The 21,448-nt window shown below is 49.9% G+C and overlaps 2 protein-coding genes and 1 long non-coding RNA gene across 5 annotated transcripts in view; 2 read left to right on the top strand and 1 right to left on the bottom strand.

Annotated features, from left to right (window-relative positions):
• Positions 1-330: 330 nt before the first annotated feature.
• Positions 331-4,327, top strand: Slc16a13 (solute carrier family 16 member 13). Its single transcript, XM_090349754.1, has 4 exons — positions 331-832; positions 984-1,127; positions 1,923-2,660; positions 3,295-4,327. The coding sequence occupies exons 1-4, from the start codon at positions 634-636 to the stop codon at positions 3,495-3,497; spliced, it is 1,284 nt and encodes a 427-aa protein (XP_090205880.1). The 5' UTR covers positions 331-633; the 3' UTR covers positions 3,498-4,327.
• Positions 4,328-4,369: 42 nt separating this feature from the next.
• On the bottom strand, positions 4,370-6,731 carry Slc16a11 (solute carrier family 16 member 11). Of its 3 annotated transcripts, XM_090349751.1 has the most exons (5): positions 6,430-6,731; positions 6,008-6,215; positions 5,597-5,740; positions 4,717-5,484; positions 4,370-4,638 (listed from the first exon to the last, which is right to left on the bottom strand). In XM_090349751.1, exons 2-5 carry the CDS (start codon positions 6,207-6,209, stop codon positions 4,412-4,414), a joined length of 1,341 nt encoding a protein of 446 aa, XP_090205877.1. In that variant the 5' UTR covers positions 6,210-6,215; positions 6,430-6,731; the 3' UTR covers positions 4,370-4,411. The 3 variants fall into 3 exon arrangements, with proteins under 3 accessions (XP_090205877.1, XP_090205879.1, XP_090205878.1); XM_090349753.1 differs by lacking the exon at positions 6,430-6,731 and having other exon boundaries at positions 6,008-6,333; XM_090349752.1 differs by lacking the exon at positions 6,430-6,731 and having other exon boundaries at positions 6,045-6,114.
• An 81-nt stretch (positions 6,732-6,812) lies between these two features.
• Positions 6,813-21,448, top strand: part of LOC150051066 (uncharacterized) — a 29,280-nt gene continuing 14,644 nt past the window's right edge. The window contains exon 1 of the long non-coding RNA XR_016538280.1: positions 6,813-6,927. This is a non-coding gene — a long non-coding RNA (uncharacterized LOC150051066). The remainder of the gene's footprint in view (positions 6,928-21,448) is intronic.

Here is a 21,448-nt window from a genome sequence, read left to right as displayed (position 1 = left end):
CAGCACCAGTTTGCCCACCACTGGCCCTCACACGTGGGCACGTGCTGCTGGAATGCAGACACCCATGATGAGACGCAACTGCAGCACCCCAAAGCAGACACAGACACCCTCCTTGGTCACGTGGGCTCCATCCAGGCGGCCTCAGGCCCCTCCTCACGCATGCGCCCAGCTCCCTTGCCGGGACTGAACAAAGCTCTAAGCCCCGCCCCTCCCTCCTGATCCCGCCCCCTGCTCTCCTTTCCAGGTCCTCATTGGCTAGCTACGGGCTGGGCCCACTTAGCTAGGTGCCCACATCCCCTGAAATAACATCAAAGACGTCCGGCATCTGGGCTGGCGGTTGTCAGGGGTGGGGCCGGCCCGGCCCTTCCGTACTCTGTGGGTCTGGGGTGCGAAAGATCGGGCCCGTTTTCTGGGCTGCGGGCCAAGTGGGGCGCCGTCTCCGCGTGCTCCCCGGCGGCGGTCAGCGCTGGCCGGACCAGCTGGCTGCCCCCCGCTGCGGAGGACGGCGCCGGCTTCTCCTCGCCCCGCCTCCGCTCCTCCCCGGCTCGCTGCCCGGCCGCCAGGTAGGCTGCTGGGGGGAGCGCGCTCCGGAGCCAGCTCCAGCCAGGGGTCTCCGTGGAGGAGCCGGCTCGGATGGCGCGCCGGACCGAGCCCCCCGATGGGGGCTGGGGCTGGATGGTGGTGCTCTCCGCGTTCTTCCAGTCGGCGCTGGTGTTCGGGGTGCTGCGCTCCTTCGGCGTCTTCTTCGTAAAGTTCGTCGCCGCGTTCGAGGAGCCGGCGGCACGCGTCTCCTGGATCGCCTCCATCGGGATCGCCGTGCAGCAGTTTGGAAGTGAGTGGCCGCTTCGCGGGGTCTGCGGTCACACGAGCAGCCGAAGAGAGAGGGGATGCGGGCACCCGACCGGGCATGGGCGCCGCGTGCATGAGGAGGCTGGGGGCGGACGCCTGAGACCACCTCGCAGGATGCCTTCCTCTTCCCCCAGGCCCCTTAGGCAGTGCCCTGAGCACGAAGTTCGGGCCCAGGCCTGTGGTGATGACCGGGGGCTTTTTGGCTGCACTGGGGATGCTGCTAGCCTCGTTCTCCACTTCCTTGACCCATCTCTACCTAAGTATTGGACTGCTCTCAGGTGAGCCCCTGGACCTGGACGGGAAGAGCCAATGTCTGCATCCTTGGCCCCTGGATAGTTTACAATTCTTCCTACTCCAAAAAACTTTAGGGGGAAGTTGAGGGAAAGTTTGAGTAGCACCTGTATCTTGAATGGATTTCTGAAAAAGAATTAACTAAATGGATAAACATATTACGAAAGTGGGTGAATCCCCAGCATACAAGCCCAAGGCTAGACTTGGAATGTAAAAAGAATGTGTAAGATGGTGCCAGCCACTGTGACGGTGAAATAGACATTTTTAGCTTATATACAAAGAAAATGTTTAATCATGTATGAACAGGCAGAAACAGAACTGAGGTCTAACTCCAAAGTTCTTTGCTAATTACTTTACAAACATTAATTTTTATCTCCTTAAGAGGAGATGAGCAGAGTGAGGCTTGGTGAGTAAATGTAACACAAAGTCACACAACTAGGAAGTGTCAAAACCTGGACTGTGGTTTGGGAATGTGGCCTAGTGGTAGAGAGCTTGCCTAGCATGAACAAAGCCCTGGATTTAATTCCCCAGTACCACATACACAGAAAAAGCCAGAAGTAGTGCTGTGGCTTAAGTGGCAGAGTGCTAGCCTTGAGAAAGCTCAAGGACAGTGTCCAGGTCCTGAGTTGAAGCCACAGGACTGGCCAAAAAAACAAACAAAAAAACTGCACTTTTAACCAGGTCTGTGGGACTCCAGAGCAAAGTCTGCTGGTGTTCTTAGGATTACTGGATCCCTTGAGCTCCCTCAAAGTCTCCAACTGCCATTTCTTCCTTTTTGACAGGCTCTGGCTGGGCCTTGACCTTCACTCCAACCCTGGCCTGCCTGTCCCGTTACTTCTCTCGCCGTCGATCTCTGGCCATGGGACTGGCACTGACAGGAGTGGGCCTCTCCTCTTTCGCATTTGCTCCCCTCTTCCAGTGGCTGCTCAACTGCTATGCCTGGCGGGGGGCCCTAATGCTAGTGTCTGCCCTCTCCTTCCACCTGGTGGCCTGTGGTTCACTCCTCAGGCCTCTGTCCCTGGCTGAAGACTCTGCTGTGGGTGGGCCTGGGGCCCAACTCATCTCCCTCATCCATGATGGCCCCTTCCTCCGTTACACTGTTGCCCTTACACTCATCAACACTGGCTACTTCGTTCCCTACGTCCATCTGCCAGCTCATCTCCAGGACCTGGGCTGGGACCCTCTGCCTGCTGCCTTCCTACTCTCAGTGGCTGCTATTGCTGACCTTGTGGGACGTGTAGTCTCTGGGTGGTTGGGGGATGCCATTCCGGGGCCTGTGGCACGACTCCTGATGCTCTGGTCTGCCCTGACTGGGGTATCACTAGTACTGTTCCCTGTGGCTCAGGCTTCCACAACCCTGGTTGTTCTGGCTGTGGCCTACGGCTTCACCTCAGGGGCCCTCACCCCAGTGGCTTTCTCTGTGGTTCCTGAACTGGTGGGAACTGGAAGGATGTACTGTGGCCTGGGACTGGTGCAGATGGTAGAAAGCATCGGGGGACTATTGGGGGCTCCTCTGTCAGGTAAGAGAAATGGCCAGGGCTGCCATGGTACACAACTGGGGGAAGGGACTAGTCCCATTATAATGGATGGGAGTATTGCTTTGGGGGATGGTACAGTAACACAGCCTGTAGCCAATCACCGCTGCCCTGAATTGAGACCATGGGGCAGAGAACTCGGGGCTGGGCTGAGAAGGTCTGTGTGGAAAGACAATGGAACCCTCTATAGCCTTAGATTTCAGAGGACTGTGGCTGGCATTTTGCTGTCTTCCTTTGGTCCACTGAGCCACAGCCCAGGTGTCTGGGGACTGTCTGGTTAAAGTACTCCAAGCTCAAGATGGCAGAACCTTCTGAACCTTAACACTTTCCTCTTAACTATTAACTGAACATTTAGAAAGAAACCTACAGATGTGATTCACTTAAACTGTCTCACCAGATCCTCATGGGCTGGGTTGGTGGACTTTTCCAAACACAGAAAGGGGTGAAATACGAATTGAGGCCCTTTGGGAAACTAGAGTTCTCATATTCATGCCACTATAACCTTGGGATTCCAATTCTTCCAAGATGGTGGGTCTTCCCGACCCCCTAATGTGGGTCTAAACCTTCAGTCCCAGAATACAGACCACTCACGTGTATTCTTTTTCTATCTTGGATCTAGGCTACCTCCGAGATGTGACAGGCAACTACACAGCTTCCTTTGTGGTGGCTGGGGCCTTCCTTCTCGCGGGGAGTGGAGTTCTCATCACTCTGCCCCATGTCTTCTGCTGTCCAGCTCCTAGCTCCAGATCGCAGGACCTGGTAATAGAAGCACCACATACCAAAGTCCCCTTGTCCAAGGAGGAGGGGCTGGGAGAGAACTGAACTCCAGCCAGAAGCAGTCAAGTCTGGAAAGTCAGAACTTGACAGATGCAAGTCTCCTGCCCCACATCTAACATCCACAAATCACAGTGCCTTACAATTCTTGATATGTCTCCTCTAAGAGTAGACCAGGAGTTTCTGAGATGTGTGTGCCAAAACTGGACAATAATAATAACTTCAAAAAGATCAAAGGCAGGCCAGGATTATGGTCTAGTGGTAGAATGCTTGCACAAAACCCTAGGTTTTATTCCTTGGTACCACATACACAGAAAAAAGTCAAAAGTGGTGCTGTGGCTCAAATGGTAGAGCTTTAGCCTTGAGAAAGCTCAAGGACAGTGCTCTGACCCTGAGTTCAAGTCCCAGGACTGACAAATAAACAACTGAAATGTATAATACAGAGCAGAGGAAACACAGGAACAGCTCTCCCTCTCCTTTACTTCCCCACCCCTAACAATTTAAAACGGATGGATAAGTTTTCTAGACTCCTTCTGAGATCCAAGCCTTGGACAAAGAAAAATGAACCAGCTGGACAGACAAAACCTTCCTAGGTGAGAAGGGCTAGTCGGAGTCCTGTTGTATTTCAACCAGCCTTTTGAGATATTTTTTTTTTCCAGTCTGGGGCTTGAGCTCAAGGCCTGAGCCCTGTCCTTGGGCTTTCTCAAGGCTAGAAGGCTAGAGCTCTACCAACCTGAGCCACAGCACCACTTCCAGCCTTTTCTATGTATGTGGTACTGAGGAACTGAATCTTAGTCTTCGTGCATGCTAGGCAAGCAATCTACCACTAGGCCAGATTCCCAGTCTCCTTTTGTGATATCTTTCTGGGAATTTTTCAAGTCCTGAGTTGGCTAATGGGAGTTTTCAGAAAAAAAAAAATCACATAAAAATTCTTTATTGGGGGAGGGGCTTGAACAAGGAGATCAACAAGTTGTATCTCCGAAGGAGTCAAGGCCTCTGGCCGAGAGAGCAGCCTGGGGAACTGGCAGCAGCTCTCCCCTCTCAGGAGGAGGGGTAGCTGGAGGTGAGGCTGGACGGCAGGAGGGGATGGCTCTGGGCAGCCCCATGTAGATGAAGCTGCCGGAAAGGATGAAAGATCCACACACTAGGAAAGAGGCCCCGAAGTCTCCAGTCTCATCCCTTAGGAAGCCTGAGCAGAAGGATAAAGGGATTTAGAGGCCTCCCATCCCCAGGGGCCCAAGATGCCAGTGACCAAATCAGTCCTTACCTGACAGGGGAGGGCCCAGGAGTCCCCCGAGGCTCATCAGCATCATCACCAGTCCAGTGGCCTGCACCACACCCCCGATGCCCACCAGTCCCGGAAGCACACCAAAAACCAACGGGGCGTAACTTCCAGCGCTTAGTCCGTAGGCCCCAGCCGCGGCCAGCAGGGGTCCCCCCCAGCTGTCCTCACTCCCCACCGCGGGCACCAGGCCCACGGCCAACAGCCCCAGCCCGGTCAGACCCCCGAACACTGCCAGCAGCCGAGGGAGGGGTACCCAGCCCTGGTCCGCCAGCCACCCGCAGACCATCCGGGCGCTGGCGTCCCCCACTGCAGCGACGGCCACCACCAGCGCTGCCCCGTAACCTCCCAGACCCCGATCTAAAGCGTGGGGCGCCAAGTGCACGTAGGGGACGAAGTACCCACCCCCGATCAGGGCCGTGCCCAAGGCAAAGATCGAGAAGGCCCGGCGCTTGAAGAGACCCAGGCCCAGAGCAGCTAGGGGGCTGCGGGGTGGAGCCGGGGGGTCCCCAGTGAGCGCCAGGGGTCGCAACAGGGCGCCACAGGGAGTGAGGTGGAGAGTGATGGCGCCCAGGACGAGCAGCGCGCCCCGCCACCCTAAAGTATCCAGGAGGAGCTGCAAGGCGGGCGCCAGGACCAGCGAGGACGCCCCGTTACCCGTGAGCGCCAGCCCCACCGCCAAGACCCGACGGCGGGAGAAGTACCGCGACAGGGTGCCGATGGCAGGGGCGAACACCAGGGCCCAGCCGGAGCCTGCGAGTGGATGGCGTAGGGTGAGGGGAGCCCCCAAATCAGTCCCCATCCCCTACCCTAAAAGCTCCCCTACCCCCGCCCCATACACCGCCCAGCATCCCACTCCCCTCACCAGCAAGCAGGCCCAGGCCCAGGTAAAGGTGTAGCAGGCTTCGGGCGAAAGCGGAGAAGAAGAAGCCGAGCGAGGTCAGGACGCCCCCGATCATCACCACCGGGCGCGCCCCCCAGCGCGTGCTCAGGGCGCTGCCCACTGGGCCTAGGAGGGGGCGGAGTCAACGGGAGACCCGCTTCGGAACCCCCCCCAACTTTCTCCAGCCCATCACGCTGGCTGTTTGGCCTCTAACTCCTCCCCTTGACCTCTTGACCCCTCTCTTGTCCAGCACTCGGTTCCATCCGTAGGGTTTTTTGGGGGGGGTATTTTTTTTGGGGGGGTCAGGTTATGTGATGATCCGCGGGTCTCCCAGCTCCACATTCTTGGCGTGTCCACCCCCGTGCCCGCCTCCCACCTCGGGGCCCCCCTCACTGGCTGCCTGTTGCACGGCCAAGGCCAGGGCGCTGACCCACGCAGTGTCCTGGGCGCTCCGGTCAAAGTGCTCGGCGAGGTCAGGGAGGGCCAGGCCCAGAGAGCGCAGGAGCCCGTAGGAGAGGCCGTTCACCGCGAAGGCTGAGGCCGCCACCACCCAGCCCCAGCCCCCGTCCGGGGGTCCGGCCAGCTTGGGGGTCATCGCCGTCTGCGGGGGTGGGGGTGGGGAGACACCTGTGAACCCAGGCTCCGCGTCTGCTTCTCCGCTGGGGAGCTGTGCGCCGGCCTCGGGCTGCGGGGCCCCCCTCCCCGAGCGCGGGCGCGAGCTCGGGAGACAGGCCCCGGGGTGGAAGTCGGGGTGCGCGCCGGGTCCCGGAGGGGCGGGGCAGCCGCGTCCCCCTCCCACACCGTTGTCCCCTTACCCGATCTCTCCGGGCGTTGGGGGGAAGGGAAGGGCGAGGAAGGATTCAGCCGGGTTTTCTCCCCGCTTCCCGGGAGGGCCGGGCCCGGGAGAGGAGCGAAGGCGGAGATGGAGCCCCAACTTGGACGGGCTCTCTCGGTAAACAGAGATCACCACCGGGGCCTGAGCCACCTGGGAAGCGTGAAGGGGCGGGGGGAGGTTACCGAGGGCGGGGGGGGGAGCTGGGACACTCAGCCAATCCGCCAAGCTGCGGGCGAGGCCCGCCGCCGAGTCCCACGGGGATCGGATTGTCCACACGCAACCCCCAGCCCCGGGAGGGAGTGGCGAGGAATGAATGCGAGCGGCCCCGCCCCGCCGCGCCGCGCTCCGGCCCACGCACCTGCCGCCAGCTGCGCACCCAGGAGTTGCGGGCATTGCAATCCCTACCCAACCCGAGGGCCGCAACCCGCGCAGGGTCCCCACGCATCGAAACTGTCGTGGTCTCCAAAAACCTCCGGGAGTGAGTACATCCCCTCTGAGGAAGGGGCCAGTCCCTGGGTTGTGGAAGGACTGACCTCCAATGGGTGCCTGCCCGCTTCGTGCTCTGCAACGGCAAGCACCCCCAAAGGGCCAAGGATAGGGAGAGGGGGGACTTCCTAACAAAAGAGCCGCCGACCTGTCACCGCGTCTCTGCTGTAGCCCCGGGGTGTGGGCGGGTGTTGACAGTGGGCTTGAACCTAGGCTTCTCATAACTTGGCCTTTTCTGCTCAAGGTTCTCTTCCTTCTCCACTTCCTGCCTTTTGCTAGTTAATCGGAGATAAGACTCCTTGGAATTTATCGGCTATGGCTGGCTCAGATCTTAGCTTCCTGAGACAGTGAGCCACCAGTGCCTGGCTGCTGTCCCCATTTTGCAGATGGGGTAGCTAAAGCTCAGAGGTTAAGTGATTTGCCCTAAATCCCAATCTGGAAAAAAAAAAAGTTGGGAATATCTGAATTAGGTCTGCTCAACTAGATTATGCAGAGAGAACAGATCTAGGAGTAAAATAAAATTTACCATAGTCTATGGAAATGGCCTAAAATGGACTCTCATTTTCACAGAACCAGAGAATTTAGGATTCCCAAATAAGAGTGATAGAAAATAGAAGGCATCTTTGTCATCTCTAAAGACAAGCTATAAATTGAAGAGCAAAGTAAACCAGGCTCTGGTGACTCATGGCCATAATACTAGCTGCTCGGGGTCTGAGATCTGAGGATCACACTTAGAAGCCAGCCTGGGAAGAAAAGTCTGTGAGACTGTATCTCCAATTAACCAGCAAAAACCCAGAAGTGGGGGTGCGGCTCAGGTAGTAGAGCACCAATCTTGAGCAAGAAAAGCTCAATGTTCTAGGTTCAAGCCCCAATACCAGAACACACAGGTTGTTTGCTTGTTTTTTAATTAATTAAAGGAAAGTAAAATGTCAGCATTGAGCCCAGGTATTAATATTTGAAAAAAACTTTAGAGGAATCCTTTTCTATACTAGTTATGCTTGATCCCAGTCATTTTAATCAAGAGATATATTCTTTGGGCTGGGAGTTTAGCCTAGTGATAGAGTACTTGCCTAGCATGCACGAAGACCCAGGTTTGATTCCTTGGTACCACATACATAGAAAAAACCTGGAAGTGGTGCTGTGACTCAAGTGGTAGAGCTCTAGTCTTGAGGAAAGCCCAAGGACAATGCTCAGGCCCTGAGTTCAAGCCCCACGACTGGCAAAAAGAGAGAGAGCGAGAGCGAGAGAGAGAGAGAGAGAAAGAGAAAGGGAGAGAGAGAGAGAGATTGATTCTTTGGATTAATTGTTAAACAATATATTGAAATCCCAAGTGGTAGCATGCATCAAACAATAGCCACACGAGGGCAGTATTTCTTTATTGTTGAGAATTTTCTACATATAAGGAAGGGGGGGAACTAAAGTTGTGATACTGTAAACCCCAAACCTCTAGCTTGACCTCTCCAGTGCCCATAGGAAGGAAAAACTCACATCTCTTCACTTTTTATGTAAGACCTTTTACAATAAAACCCAGGCTTTCAATTCCGTCTCCCTCTTTCTCTTACCAGCTTCTTGCCTATTCATCTTTCCTTCTGGACGTCAATATATGTCATTTTCTCTGCTGAAATGACAAGGATGGGGTATTAGAAGTCCAGGAAAGTTTAAGGCACACTGCCATGGACACTTCAAGAAAGTGGACTCACCAGTTTCCTCAGCCTCAAGTACTCTTTTTAAAATGTCACCAGGGTAGAGGAACCAGCAGGTCCTTAGCTACTCCGAAGGTAGGGAGCCTGCTTCCTGAGAACGGACTGACTGGCACTCTACTGTGATCTGGTGAAGTAGAAATATAGACAGAAGCCAGGTACCAGTGGCTCACGCCTGTAATCCTAGCAATTCAAAAGACTGAGATCTAAGGATTATGGTTCAAAGCCAACCCCAGGCAGAAATGTCTATGAGACTCTGATTAGAGTTAACCACAAGAAAACTGGAGGTGGTCCCAGGGCTCAGAGTGAGAGAGCACTTGCCTTGAGTAAATAAAGGGTTGAAACAGCACCCAGGCCCTGAGTTCAAGCCCTAGAACTGGCAAAAAAAAAAAAAATGTGGGCAGAAAGGAGACGAGGCTCTCTGGGTTTAAGATTTGTACTATGTCATGCTGAAAGTACTTGTGCAGGATACAAAATCCAGAGCCCTAGACTGGAGTCATTGTGAAGGAGTTCATTTCTCTTCTATTTCATGTCCTCTAGATTCTTAGCCAGAATTGGCATCCATTGCCTCATGAAGGTATTAATAGTACAGAAATTGGAGGAATGAACCCCCGAGCTAGACTACCTCAGTTTGACTTCCAGTTCCAACGCTTAGCGATATGATTGCAAGCCAAGTTATTCAGCCTCTCTGGACCTCTGTTTCCTCATTCCTAAAATGGGTTGAATAAAGGTAGCTAGCTAATTGGGTTGACAAGTGGATTAAATGCCACTGTGTATGCATTTGTAAGTAAAGGACTTAGAAAAGTGCCTGAGTATGACACATTAGACACATGGCTGTCATTGTTGTGATGCAGGGGAACTTGGTAGAGCCTTCAACACACCTGTGTTTCTCCACCTCACTATCTATACCTTAAGCTCAAGGAACCACATCAGTCTGATGAGTTCTCAGTATTGAATATGAATGTTATCAGGTGTCAAGCCTAATGCCTGCAATCCTAGCTACTTAAGAGGCTGGGCTCCGAGGACCACAGTTGAAAGGTCCATGAAACTCTGATCTCCAATTAACCACCCCCCAAAAAAGGCAAGAGTGGAGTTGTGGTTCAAATAGCAAAAGACTAGCCTTGAGCAGAAAAGCTGAGGGACAGTGCCCAGGCCCTGAATTCAAAAAACCCAAAGTGAATAACAAATCATTGAAAGAAAAGAATGCCAGACAGAATCATTGATTGCATGAACTTGGTGCCTGTAGAGAGTGGTTAATGAACTAGATTTACAATGTCTGCCCATGTAGAGAAGGCCCCAGAAGGAGATACTGAGCTATGGAGACTCTTAAAGGAGACCCTAAGAGAAAGAGCTAAGGGTTACATACAGATAATTTGCCCTGTGTACTCTGAAATGGCTCTGCAGCTTGCACACAGGAGCCTCCATGGCAGGTTCTTAGGGCCTCTGCAATTTGAATTCTCAGGGAAGCTCTGCTCTGAGTCCAGCTATTCGTAGACATACCTACCTCTTTAGAAGGTTGTCGGGGAAGGAAGGAGCAGACAAGGATGGAAGGGGTTAGTCACAAGAAACCTTGCTTTGTTAGAGGAACTCAAAATGAAATTAAACTTTATAGTATTTGGCTGAGCTGATGTTGGCCTTCTGGAAACTAATAGCTGCCTCTAACTCTCTAGTTTCCTTCGCTTCTCCAACTCACCTAGGGTCCAGGTCACAGAAGATCTGCACAAATCTCAAAACCACAGCCTAGAAAAATGGAAGAAGAATATGACTTAGGAAGTAGGGGAGGACACAAAAGGCCAGGTTTAACATTCAAAGCCAAGAGTGTATCTCTGTTGAGATAGGCAATGAAGCAAAGGGCAGTAGAGCCTATTACATGAAACAAGTCAGGTTGGATGATAAGACAATTGTAAGGATGGAGAACTGAGCCAATAGGATGTTGGTGATAAGATTGGGGCTAGAACAGGCGAGATAGTCGAGATTTAAAGCAAGTTGGAGCTATGGCCTACAATGAGATGGGAGTCCTACTCTATCTGATCCCCCCTCTCACATCCTCAGCCAAGCCTGTATAAGCTCCCGTCTCCAATCCAGTTTCCATCCCTTCTTCTCCCCCCTTTCCATCCCTGTCACATGCTGAAGGTCTGTTTGGTGACTCTTGGGGTAAAGACTAGCTCTACCCCCAACGCTACGGAGGAAATCTAGTTCTCCAACTTGGCCAAGACTTCAAGTTAACCAATGTCCAAATTCTTAGACGGATTAGCTCTGGCTTGTTTAAGGAAAGAAATGGAGTATTACTGGCAATTGGATAACTCACAAAATGACTATGATAGCTGCAGGTTTGGTGAAAGTAGGAATCACTGTAAGTCTGAGTGGGTTGCTAAAGCCACTGGTAGGGCACCAGATGTCTCTGCAGCCTTCTGTGACTACTGGGTCCTGTTACTGCTCAGAAATGTTCTCTGCTTCTATGTACCACTCTCAAATCTAAAACCAGAGCCGTGATCCTGATCCACTCAGCCTGGGCCCAGAGCTCTCATCCTTGCCAGAAGGGGCATAAGAAAAGCAAGCACTTAATGTTTCTAATGATTGCACACACATAGGTTCTGTCTCCCACCAACAATAATAAGGTAGAACTGTGTTGTCTAGACTGTAGTCCTAACTACTATGGAGGGGGAGGCAGGATCTGTTGAGTCCTTCTGGGCAACATAGTAAGAATGGAGAGAGAGGGGGCCAGGAGTTTGGCCTAGTAGTAGAGTGCTTGCCTAGCATGCATGAAGACCCGGGTTTGATTCCTCGGTACCACATACGTAGAAAAAGGCAGGAGTGGTACTGTGGAAGAAAAAAAAGAATGGAGAGGAGAGGAGAAGAGAAGAGAGAGAGAGAGAGAGAGAGAGTAATGCCTCTAATTCCACCTTCTTAAAAGGCAGATACCGAGAGAACTGAGGCTAGGCCAGCCCTGGAACATAAAGGTTGACCTGCTTAGCAACTTCAGACCTTGAGTTTAACCCCCTCCCAATATTACCCCAAATAAACAAATAAATCAATTACAAGGTGGGGAGGGTCTCCAAGGAAAGAGCTCAAATGCAAGGTTCTGAACCTGTCCTAGTCCAAATGAAACTGACGGATACATTGGGACTGGGACTGGATTTGTGGCAGCATACATTCTGCAAGAGCAGCATCTGTCAGGGGGCGAGGGGGCTTATGGCCCGATGGCTGGAAAGACTTCAAAAGGCTGGTGGGAGCCACTCTGTGTCCACTCACGTGATGGGTGCTCGAATACTGTAGATTTCCTTCTATTACATTTCATCCTGATTTGGGGCCACAGACTGTTACCTCTTCATCTCTACCTGAGACCTGTCCTTGTATTTCTCATACCTACATCTGAGAGGGGAGTGGTCAGATCATAAAGGAATGTGTACCTGTATAGGGCTGCAAGGCAGGGCTTTGTAATCTCGCTTCAATTTTTCTGCTTGAACCATACCTCTGTTTCTGGCTTTGGGGGCCGGTGTGTGTGTGTCTCTAATTTGTTTGCATGGGTTGGGATTGACCCTCCATGCTAGATCTCAGCTTCTTGAACAGCTAAGATTCCAGGCATGAGCAACCCATGCCCAGCTTTACAGCCAAGCTTTCTGGGCCCATTTGTCTTCCTCTGCAACCCTAACCTGGGACTTTGGCTTTCTGACTTACCTGATCTCTCACGGGTTAGTGACCTGATACCCCCTAGATCTGCCCTGAGGGCTTCCAACAGCCCAGTCAGGCCAGAATCTCAACTTCTCTGAAGTCACAGTGGGAGGAGTCAGGGAGTCAAACAAAAGCATTCTTTTTTTTCCACCCCCTAGAGGTTAATTGGAGATAAGAGTCTCAGGTCCTTTTGTGCTCAGGCTAGCTTTGAACCTTGATCCTCAGATCTCAGCCTCCTGAGTAGCTAGGATTTCAGGCATGAGCCACCCCGCCCAGCTAACAAACACATTTTCTTACAGTTGTATGGGGGGGCAGATGGAATGCTGTGGTAGAGCACTTACCTACATGCTCTAGGCCCTGAGCGCCATCTACAATGCCATAAAAACTCATATATATATATATATATATATATATATATATATATATATATATATATAATGCAGAATGTTCTGGGCCAAAGAAGCAAAAGGTGCCTGATTCAACATCAAGGCAGAAATGCCTGGGTGAAGTTGGGTGGTGTCTGACCAAACCATGAGAAAATCCCAAAGCATCACAAAGGTCCAAGAGCTGAAGCTGTGGCTGGCTGCTGCCAGCAAGCCTGTTCTTGCCCTTTCACTGACTGGATTTTTTCTTTTGGTAAATCACTTATGAACATTACTCCTCTTATCTGCCCAAAATCGCCTTTGCCCTTGCCCAACTCATGAACGTTTCCTCTACAAAGCTTTCTCAGGCCTCTCCTTAACTTTTGAAGTCCTTCAAAACACACACACTGATGGCTGAAGGTTCAAAGCCAGCTAAGGCAGAAAAGAGTCTTTATAGTCAATTAACCAGCCATACACCCAAAACGGAGCTGTGGCTTTGGTGTTAGAATGGCAGCCTTGAGAGATAAAGCTAAGGGAGAGCACCAGGCCCTGAATCAAGCATTAGCACACACTTACACACACACACCACACACACACACACACACACACACACACACACACACACACACACACACACACACACACACACCCTACCTGTAAATCCTGACAGCCTACCTTCCTAAGGGTTCCTTTTTTTCTGACTCATGCAAACAGCTTTACCCAACATTATGTAACTGCATTTGAAACTCTCTTTTTTTTGACTCATAATCAGGAGACCTTCAAGTTGGGACTAGCCTAGGTTAAATATACAGGAGGGTGTGGTGGTGTCTCAATGCACCCAGAGGGAAGTTACGCCTGCCAAGGTCTACAGAGGCGAGGCAAGGACTTGGACAACCAAGCTGAGTGCTTAGGAGGGCATCATGTATGCCGGGATCTGAGAGGCAGGATGTTGGTACTAAAGGCACAAGAGCAGAAGGTTGGGCCTGTGGCCAGTGAGCCCGCTCTTCCCACCCCTCCCCCCCCAGGTAGGGGAGGCAACTCAGGAAACATCACGATACAAACCTCCTGGCTGTTCTTTTCTACAATTAAGAATCATTTATGAGCATCTATAAATCATTCAAAGACAAGGTTTTTGTTATGACATTTCTAGACACGCATGCAAGGGGCTTTGATTTATTATTGAAAACTTAGTGCAACCAATCAATCTCCATGCTTGCATCCAGCAATGGAAAAAAATTCAAGTAAACTGCAAAAGTAGGAAAATATATTAGCAAAGAAATATGGCAAGCTGGATGCTGGTGGTTCATGCCTGTAATCCTAGCATGGAGGCTGAGATCTGAGGTTTGAGGTTCAAAGCCAGCCCAGGCAGGAAAGTTGGAGACTCTTTTTTTTTTTTTTGCCAGTCCTGGGCTTGAGCTCAGGGCCTGAGCACTGTCCATGGACTTTCTCAAGGCCAGAACTCTACCACTTGAGCCTCAGCACCACTTCCGGCTTTTTTCTATGTATGTGGTATCAAGGAATCGAACCCGGGTCTTTGTGCTTGCTAGGCAAGCACTCTACCACTAGGCCAAACTCCTGGCCCAGATGGAGACTCTTATCTCCAATTTTTCAGCAAAAAGCCAGAAGTGGAGCTGTGGCTCAACTGGTAGACTGCTAAAAAGCTAAGGGACGGCACCCAGGCTCTGAGTTCAAGTTCCAGTACTGGAATAGAAGAAGAAGCAGGAGAAGGAGGTGGAGGAGGAGGAGAAAAATGAAGAAGAAATACAGGAGTGAAAGGAGATTACATGGTATGATGCCAGCAGCAAATGGCAATTCACTTTATTTTTGGCCACCTTCAGGGCATAAACATACACACTGGGTTTAAGGAGAGGAAGAATTAGGGGCAGAGGATAAAGGTATGCATAGTTTGAGAGTCTCAGTTACAAGTGTGGTCTGGCTGGTTATCACCTCAGTTCTGGTTGTCCTGGATTCTGGAGAAGTTGTTCTGAATGTCATCATTTGAGGGGAGCACTTTGGTGCCCATTACGCAATGTGGCCGGCTCCAGGGTAATCATTATTGGCAATTATCCTGTAGGGAAAGTGACCTGTGAGACTCTGCTGCTCCTTAGAGTACGTTCTAGTCTTTGACATAATGAAGTTCTGCATTAGTCCTGTCTTTTCTGGAACCTAAGGCGATTGTAAAGTGAGAACAGCTTAGAACAGTGGCAAACACAACACGGAAGCCTGGATACCAGGCTGTATTTGTTACAAATACATCTTCAGTTGACTGAAAGTAGATTGTCTCCAGGGTGAGAACAGGGTGGAACATGAGAACTGACTGAGATTGTAAAACACTTCCAACCTACAGGGCCTGAGATCACTTGAGAGTCTGGAAGTTTTAATGACCATGTTTTCTCTTAGAGATTGTGTGAGTTCATCTCCATTTTAGGTTCCCTCCTGGCTAGGTGCTACTTATCAATATTCAATATTCACCCTTCCATATCCCTTTCTCCTTCCATATCCCACAAATCTTTGCTTCATGTGCCCCTCCCCCAATCTCCACATTTCACAAGCGAGAACAAACACAATACTTGTCTTTGTGAAACTGGCTTATTGCACCTAACATAATCATTTCCAGTTCCATTTACTATCCTAAAAACAACATAATTTCATTCTTATTTCAAAATTAAAAAATGATCGGCTGGGAGTTTGGCCTACTGGTAGAGTGCTTGCTTAGCATGCATGAGGACCAGGGTTCAATTCCTTGATACCACATATGTAGAAAAAAGCCAGAAGTGGTGTTGTGGCTCAAGTGGTAGAGCTCTAGCCTTGAGAAAAACCCAAGGACAATGTTCTGGCCCTGAGCCCAAGCATGGGACTGGCAAAAAAAAAAAAAAAAAAAAAAAGAAATTGTCACTCCTTTTAATTTCTAATTTTTTTAATGCAATTTTCATGTTGAAGGACAGTTTCACTTTAGCCTCCCCAGTAGCTGGGCCCTGCAGGTGTGAGCCATGCCTGCTTCCTGACTGGTTTTAGGTGGCTGTGGGTTTTGAGCCTTTTTCTTTGTTGTTCTAAGAGCTCATTTATCCCCTGGGTTATGCAGGCTTAGGGCTAAAGCTTTTCAGACACTTACATAAATGCTTAAGGGGTACAAAAGTTCACAGATTCCAAAATGCAGAAAAAAAAAAAGAAACGTGAAATCCTAAAATAATGAATGTTTAAAAATGTATCTTTTTTTTTTTTTTTTGCCAGTCCTGGGCTTGAGCTCAGGGCCTGAGCACTGTCCTTGGACTTTCTCAAGGCTAGAGCTCTACCACTTGAGCCTCAGCACCACTTCCGGCTTTTTTCTATGTATGTGGTACCAAGGAATCGAACCCGGGTCTTCATGCATGCTAGGCAAGCACTTTAACCACTAGGCCAAACTCCCGGCCTAAAAATGTATCTTGCTGCTGTCCACCAGTGGCTCAGGACTGTCATCCTAGCTCTTCAGGAGACTGTGATTTGAAGATCAAATCCCTAATGAGCTGGTTCCAAACAAGTCTGTGAGACTTTTACCTCAAATTCTCTAGCAAAATGCCAGAGATGGAGGAATGCACACACAAACTCATATTCTTAACTTTCTGTTACACTGGAAACCATTTGTGGGATGGTTTTTCTCACTATGCATCACTTCTTGAATATGCATCATGATTGCTGAGAAATTTAGAGTCAATCTCAGATTCAGTGAACTCCTTGTAAACAGCAAAAGAAATTAGTAAACATTCTTTCAAAAATCCTCAAGGTCCGGCCAGGAGCATGGCCTAGTGGTAGAATGTCTGCCTAGCATGCACAAAGCCCTGGGTTCAATTCCTCAGTACCACATACACAGAAAAGGTCAGAAGTGGTACTATGGCTCAAGTGGTAGAGCGCTAGCCTTGAGAAAGCCCAAGGCCCAAGACCCTGAGTTCAAGCCCCAGGACTGGCAAATAGTAATGATAACCCTTCAAGGTCCATATTGATAATATTTCCTACTGGAAAGTCAATACCTACAATCTCAGTTACTTGAAAAGTGAAAATAAGAGGATTTTAGTTTAAGGCCAGAGTAGGCAAAAAGTTAGCAAAGTTCTATGTCAAAGAACAAGGTGGAGCAAGGCAAGGTGGCTCAGGCTTGTAATCCTAGCTACTCAGGAGGCTAAGATTTGAGGATCCAGGTTCAAAGCCAGCCTGGGCACTAAAGTCTATGAGATTCTTATCTCTAGTAAACCACTAGAAAACGGGAAGTAGGGCTATGGCTTAAGGGGTTAGGGCAGTAGCCTTGAGTTGAAGGGCTTAGGAACAGCGTCCAGGCCCAGAGTTTACGCCCCAGAAATGACCCCCCCCCAAAAAAAAGAATAATGATGATAATAATAGCTCCTACTTCCATAAGTGTGTAGCCTTCCTTCCTGGCCTACCTGGCTATAGTTACACCTTAAGTTTGCTTCTGACTCCAGCTGGCTCTAACAATGAACTCTCATACCTTCAACAAAGTGATTTTTTTTCTTCATTATTTAAATCTGATCTGCCCTCAAAGTCTCCTGACCTGGGGCGACAGTCCCATCTCCTTGGCCCAGCACACAGATCTTTTATCACTTGAATCCAGTCCGAAAACTGTGGCATCCTTGGCTCCAGCCCTGCCAGAAGAATACATTTTTGAAGGATGAACCAGCAGGACTTGTTTAAAAATTAAACACATCACACCAATAAATTCAAGGATCAATGCCAACCATATTCTAATTACCTAACCACACAGACTTAGTTAAGCACCAGTGGCTCATGGCTGTAATCCTAACTACTCAGGAGGCTGAGGTTCACAGTTCAAAGCTAACCTGGCTAGAGAAATCCAGGTTACTCACCAAAAAACAGGAAATGGAGCTGTGGCTCAAGTGGTAGACCATCAGCCTTGAGGGAAAAAGCTAAGGGACAGTGCCAGGCCTTAAGTTCAAGCCTTAGTAATGGCATAAAATAAAAAAAAAAATAGGGATCAGGAGTATAGCCTAGTGCTCTCCTAGCATGCATGAAGACCCAGGTTTGAGTCCTTGGTATCACATACATAGAAAAAGCCGGAAGTGGTGCTGTGGTTCAAGTGGTAGAGCTCTAGCCTTGAGAAAGCCCAAGGATAGTGCCCAGGCCCTGAGTTCAAGCCCCAGGACTGGCAACAGCAACAACAAAAAAAGCCAGAAATGGAGCCGTGGCTCAAAGTGGTAGATTTCTAGATTTGGTCACAAAATCTCAGGCACAGCGTCCAGGCTGAGTTCAGTTCCAGGACTGGATGTGGGTGTGGGGGCGGGGGGAGAAAACCCTCCAACTGAAGTAGGCATCTATTATTTTAAAACTTTAATTAATTAATTTTATTCTATTTTTGTCAGTCATTGGGCCTGAACTCGGGGCCTGGGTGCTGCCCTTGAGCTCTTTTTGCTCAAGGCTAGCACTTACCACTTTGAGCCACAGCTCTACATATGGTTTTGTTTTGTTTTTTCCAGTCCTGGGCTTGAGCTCAGGGCCTGAGCACTGTCCTTGGACTTTCTCAAGGCTAGAGCTCTACCACTTGAGCCTCAGCACCACTTCCAGCTTTTTTCAATGTATGTGGTACCGAGGAATCGAACCCGGGTCTTCGTGCATGCTAGACAAGCACTCTACCACTAGGCCACACTCTCAGCCCCTGGTTATGGTTTTTTAGTAGTTCATTGGAGATAATAGTCTCAAGGGGACTTTTCTGCTCAGGCTGGCTTGTAACCATGATCCTTAGATCTCAGCCTCCTGAGTAGCTAAGATTACAGACATGAGTTAGCAGCACTAATTTAATCAAGGTAATTTTTCCAAAATTCCAAACAAAATTTTTTTTTTTTTTTGGCCCCTTTCTCTTTCTGGCCCCGCTCTCCTCCGGCCCGGCTAGGCCCCCTCTCTAGCTCAGGCCCCGCTCGCTCCGGCCCCGCTTGCTTCCGCCCGGCTCGCTCCAGCTTGCTCCTGGCCCCGCTCGCTCCGGCCCTGGCTCTGCTCGCTCCGGCCCGGCCAGCTCTCGCTTGCTCCTGGCTCTGCTCGCTCCGGCCCCTTCTCGCTCTGGCCCCGCTCGCTCCGGCCTCGCTGGCTCTGGCTCGCTCCGGTCCTGCTCGCTCCGGCCCCGCTCGCTCCGGCCACCACTCGGTTGGGCTCTGTTCACTTCCGCTCAGCTAGCTTCTTTCGCTCTCTGTCGCCGTCGCAGTCTTGTCTCTGCCACTTTTCCGGTTTGGTTGTGTCTCGTCTCTGCCACTTCCGGCTTGGTTGTGTATGTGGGATACCGAGGAATCGAACCCGGGTCTTTGTGCATGCTAGTCAAGCACTTTAACCGCTAGGCCAAACTCCCGGGCCCCAAACAAAATTTTTTTATGTGTGATACTGAACACATAATCTGGTACTGAACTCAGAATCTCCTGATTTCTAGACAGGTTCACTGCTACTTGAGCTACATTTCCAACCCCCTTTTCTAGTGTGTGTGTGTGTGTGTGTACTAGTACTGGGACTTAAACTCGGGGAGATGACACTTTCCTTTAGCTAATTCACTCAAGGCTGGCATTCTACTACTTCCAGCTTTTTGTTAGGTAACTAGAGATAAAAATCTTATGAACTCCCCTACCCAGGCTGGCTTTGAACCTTGATCCTCAGATCTCAGCCTCTTGAATAGCTTAAATTACAGGTGTAAGCTACCAGTACCCAGGTTTCTACAGGTATGTATGTATGTATATATTTATTTCTGATCCTTAGGCTTGAATTTAGGGCCTGGCTTCTTCCCTAAGCCTTTTCTCTCTGGGCTCAAGGCTAGAGCTCTACCACTTATGCCACTTCTGGCCTTTTCTGTATCTGTGGCAGTGAGGAATCGAATTCAGGGCTTCATGCATGCTAGGTAGGCACTCTACTACTAAGCCACATTCCCAGATCTCTACAGTTCTTTATTTATTTATTTTTTTTCTGGTCGTGGGACTTGACCTCTGGACCTGGGCACTGTCCCTGAGCTCTTCAGATCAAGGCTACCACCCTACCCCTTGAGCCACAGCTCCATTTCCAGTTTTGTAGATAAGAGTCTCACGGACTTTAGTGCTAGGGCTGGTGCTAGGGCTGGCTTCCGCCCCACTTGCGGTTTTCTGGTGGTTAATTGGAGTTAAGAGTCTCAAGGACTTCAGGACTGGCTTTGAACCACAATCCTCAGATCTTAGTCACCTGAGTAGCTAGGATTACTGATGTAAGCCACCATTTCCAGCTCTACAAGTTATTTTTGTTGTTGTTTGTGTTTTTTACTTTTTTTTTTTTGCCAGTCCTGCCTTGAACTCAGGGCCTGAGCACTATCCTTGGGCTTTCTCGAGGCTAGAGCTCTACAACTTGAGCTACAACACCACTTCCGGCTTTTTTCCATGTATGTGGTACTGAGGAATCGAACCCCGGTCTTCATGCATGCTAAGCAAGCCCTCTACCACGAGGCCAAACTCTTGGCCCTCTACAAGTTATTATTTATTTATTTATTTATTTATTGCCAGTCCTGGGCTTGAGCCCAGGGCCTGAGCACTGTCCTTGGACTTTCTTAAGGCTAGAGCTCTACCACTTGAGCCTCAGCACCACTTGCAGCTTTTTTCTATATATGTGGTACCAAGGAATCGAACCCGGGTCTTCGTGCATGCTAGGCAAGCACTTTAACCACTAGACCAAATTCCCAGCCTCTACAAGTTATTTATTTATTTATTTTTTGCCAGTCCTGGGCTTGAGCGCAGGGCCTGAGCACTGTCCTTGGACTTTCTCAAGGTTAGAGCTCTACCACTTGAGCCTCAGCACCACTATGTATGTGGTACCGAGGAATCGAACCCGGGTCTTCGTGCATGCTAGGCAAGCACTTTAACCACTAGGCCAAACCCCCGGCCCCTCTACAAGTTATTTTTAAGGTAAGGTCTTGCCTTATGCTGGGACCAGCCTGGACTCTGTTCCACCTACTTGTGCTCCTTCTCATCCCTGGGGATAATAGGCATGGGCATTTTACCTGTAGCTGGCATAACAGATGTGCAGCATCATACTCAGCCATTGATTGAGCTGGAGTCTCAAAAACTACCTTTTGCCTAGACTAGCCTTGAACCATGATTCTGGGATCTCTGCTTTTCAGATAGCTAGGATTATATGCATGCACCATCATATCTACCAAAAAAAAGCATTGGGCTGGGAGTTTGGCCTATTAGTAGAGTGCTTACCTAGCATGGACAAAGACCCAGGTCCAATTCCTCTGTACCACATACACAGAAAAAAGCCAGAAGTGGTGCTGTGGCTCAAGTAATAGAGTGCTATCCTTGAGAAAGCCCAAGGACAGTGCTTGGGCCCTGAGTTCATGCCCCAGGACTGGCAAAAAAAAATGCCAATTTTCTGAAGAGAAAAATAACTTAATCTATTTCATTTTTTTAAAAAAAAGAAAGAATGAAACCCTGAGCAGGATATCCATTATCATTGTTATTATTCAACAATATCTACAAGTTCTAGCAAGGTAGGAAAAAAAAAGCACACAATTATAGATTGCCTACTAGCCACTGGGGACTGGCTGAGAGAAACTTTGTAAAGTAGCAATTTTCTGGGTGCCAGTGGCTCATGCCTGCAATCCTAGCTACTGAGGGAGGCTGTGATTTCAGGATCATACTTTGAAGCCAACCCAGGCAGGAAAGTCCATAAGACTCTTACCTCCAGTTAACCACCAGAAAACCGGAAGTGGCCCTCTGGCTTAAAGTGGTAGAGCACTAGCCTTGAGTCTAAAAGCTCAGGAACAGTGTACAACCCCTAA

Source organism: Megascapheus bottae, chromosome 17 (assembly GCF_031878675.1).
Source record: "Megascapheus bottae isolate mThoBot1 chromosome 17, mThoBot2.hap1, whole genome shotgun sequence".
NCBI lineage: Eukaryota > Metazoa > Chordata > Mammalia > Rodentia > Geomyidae > Megascapheus > Megascapheus bottae.
Note: the sequence above shows the minus strand (reverse complement) of the source record. Positions and strands in the feature narration are given on the sequence as shown.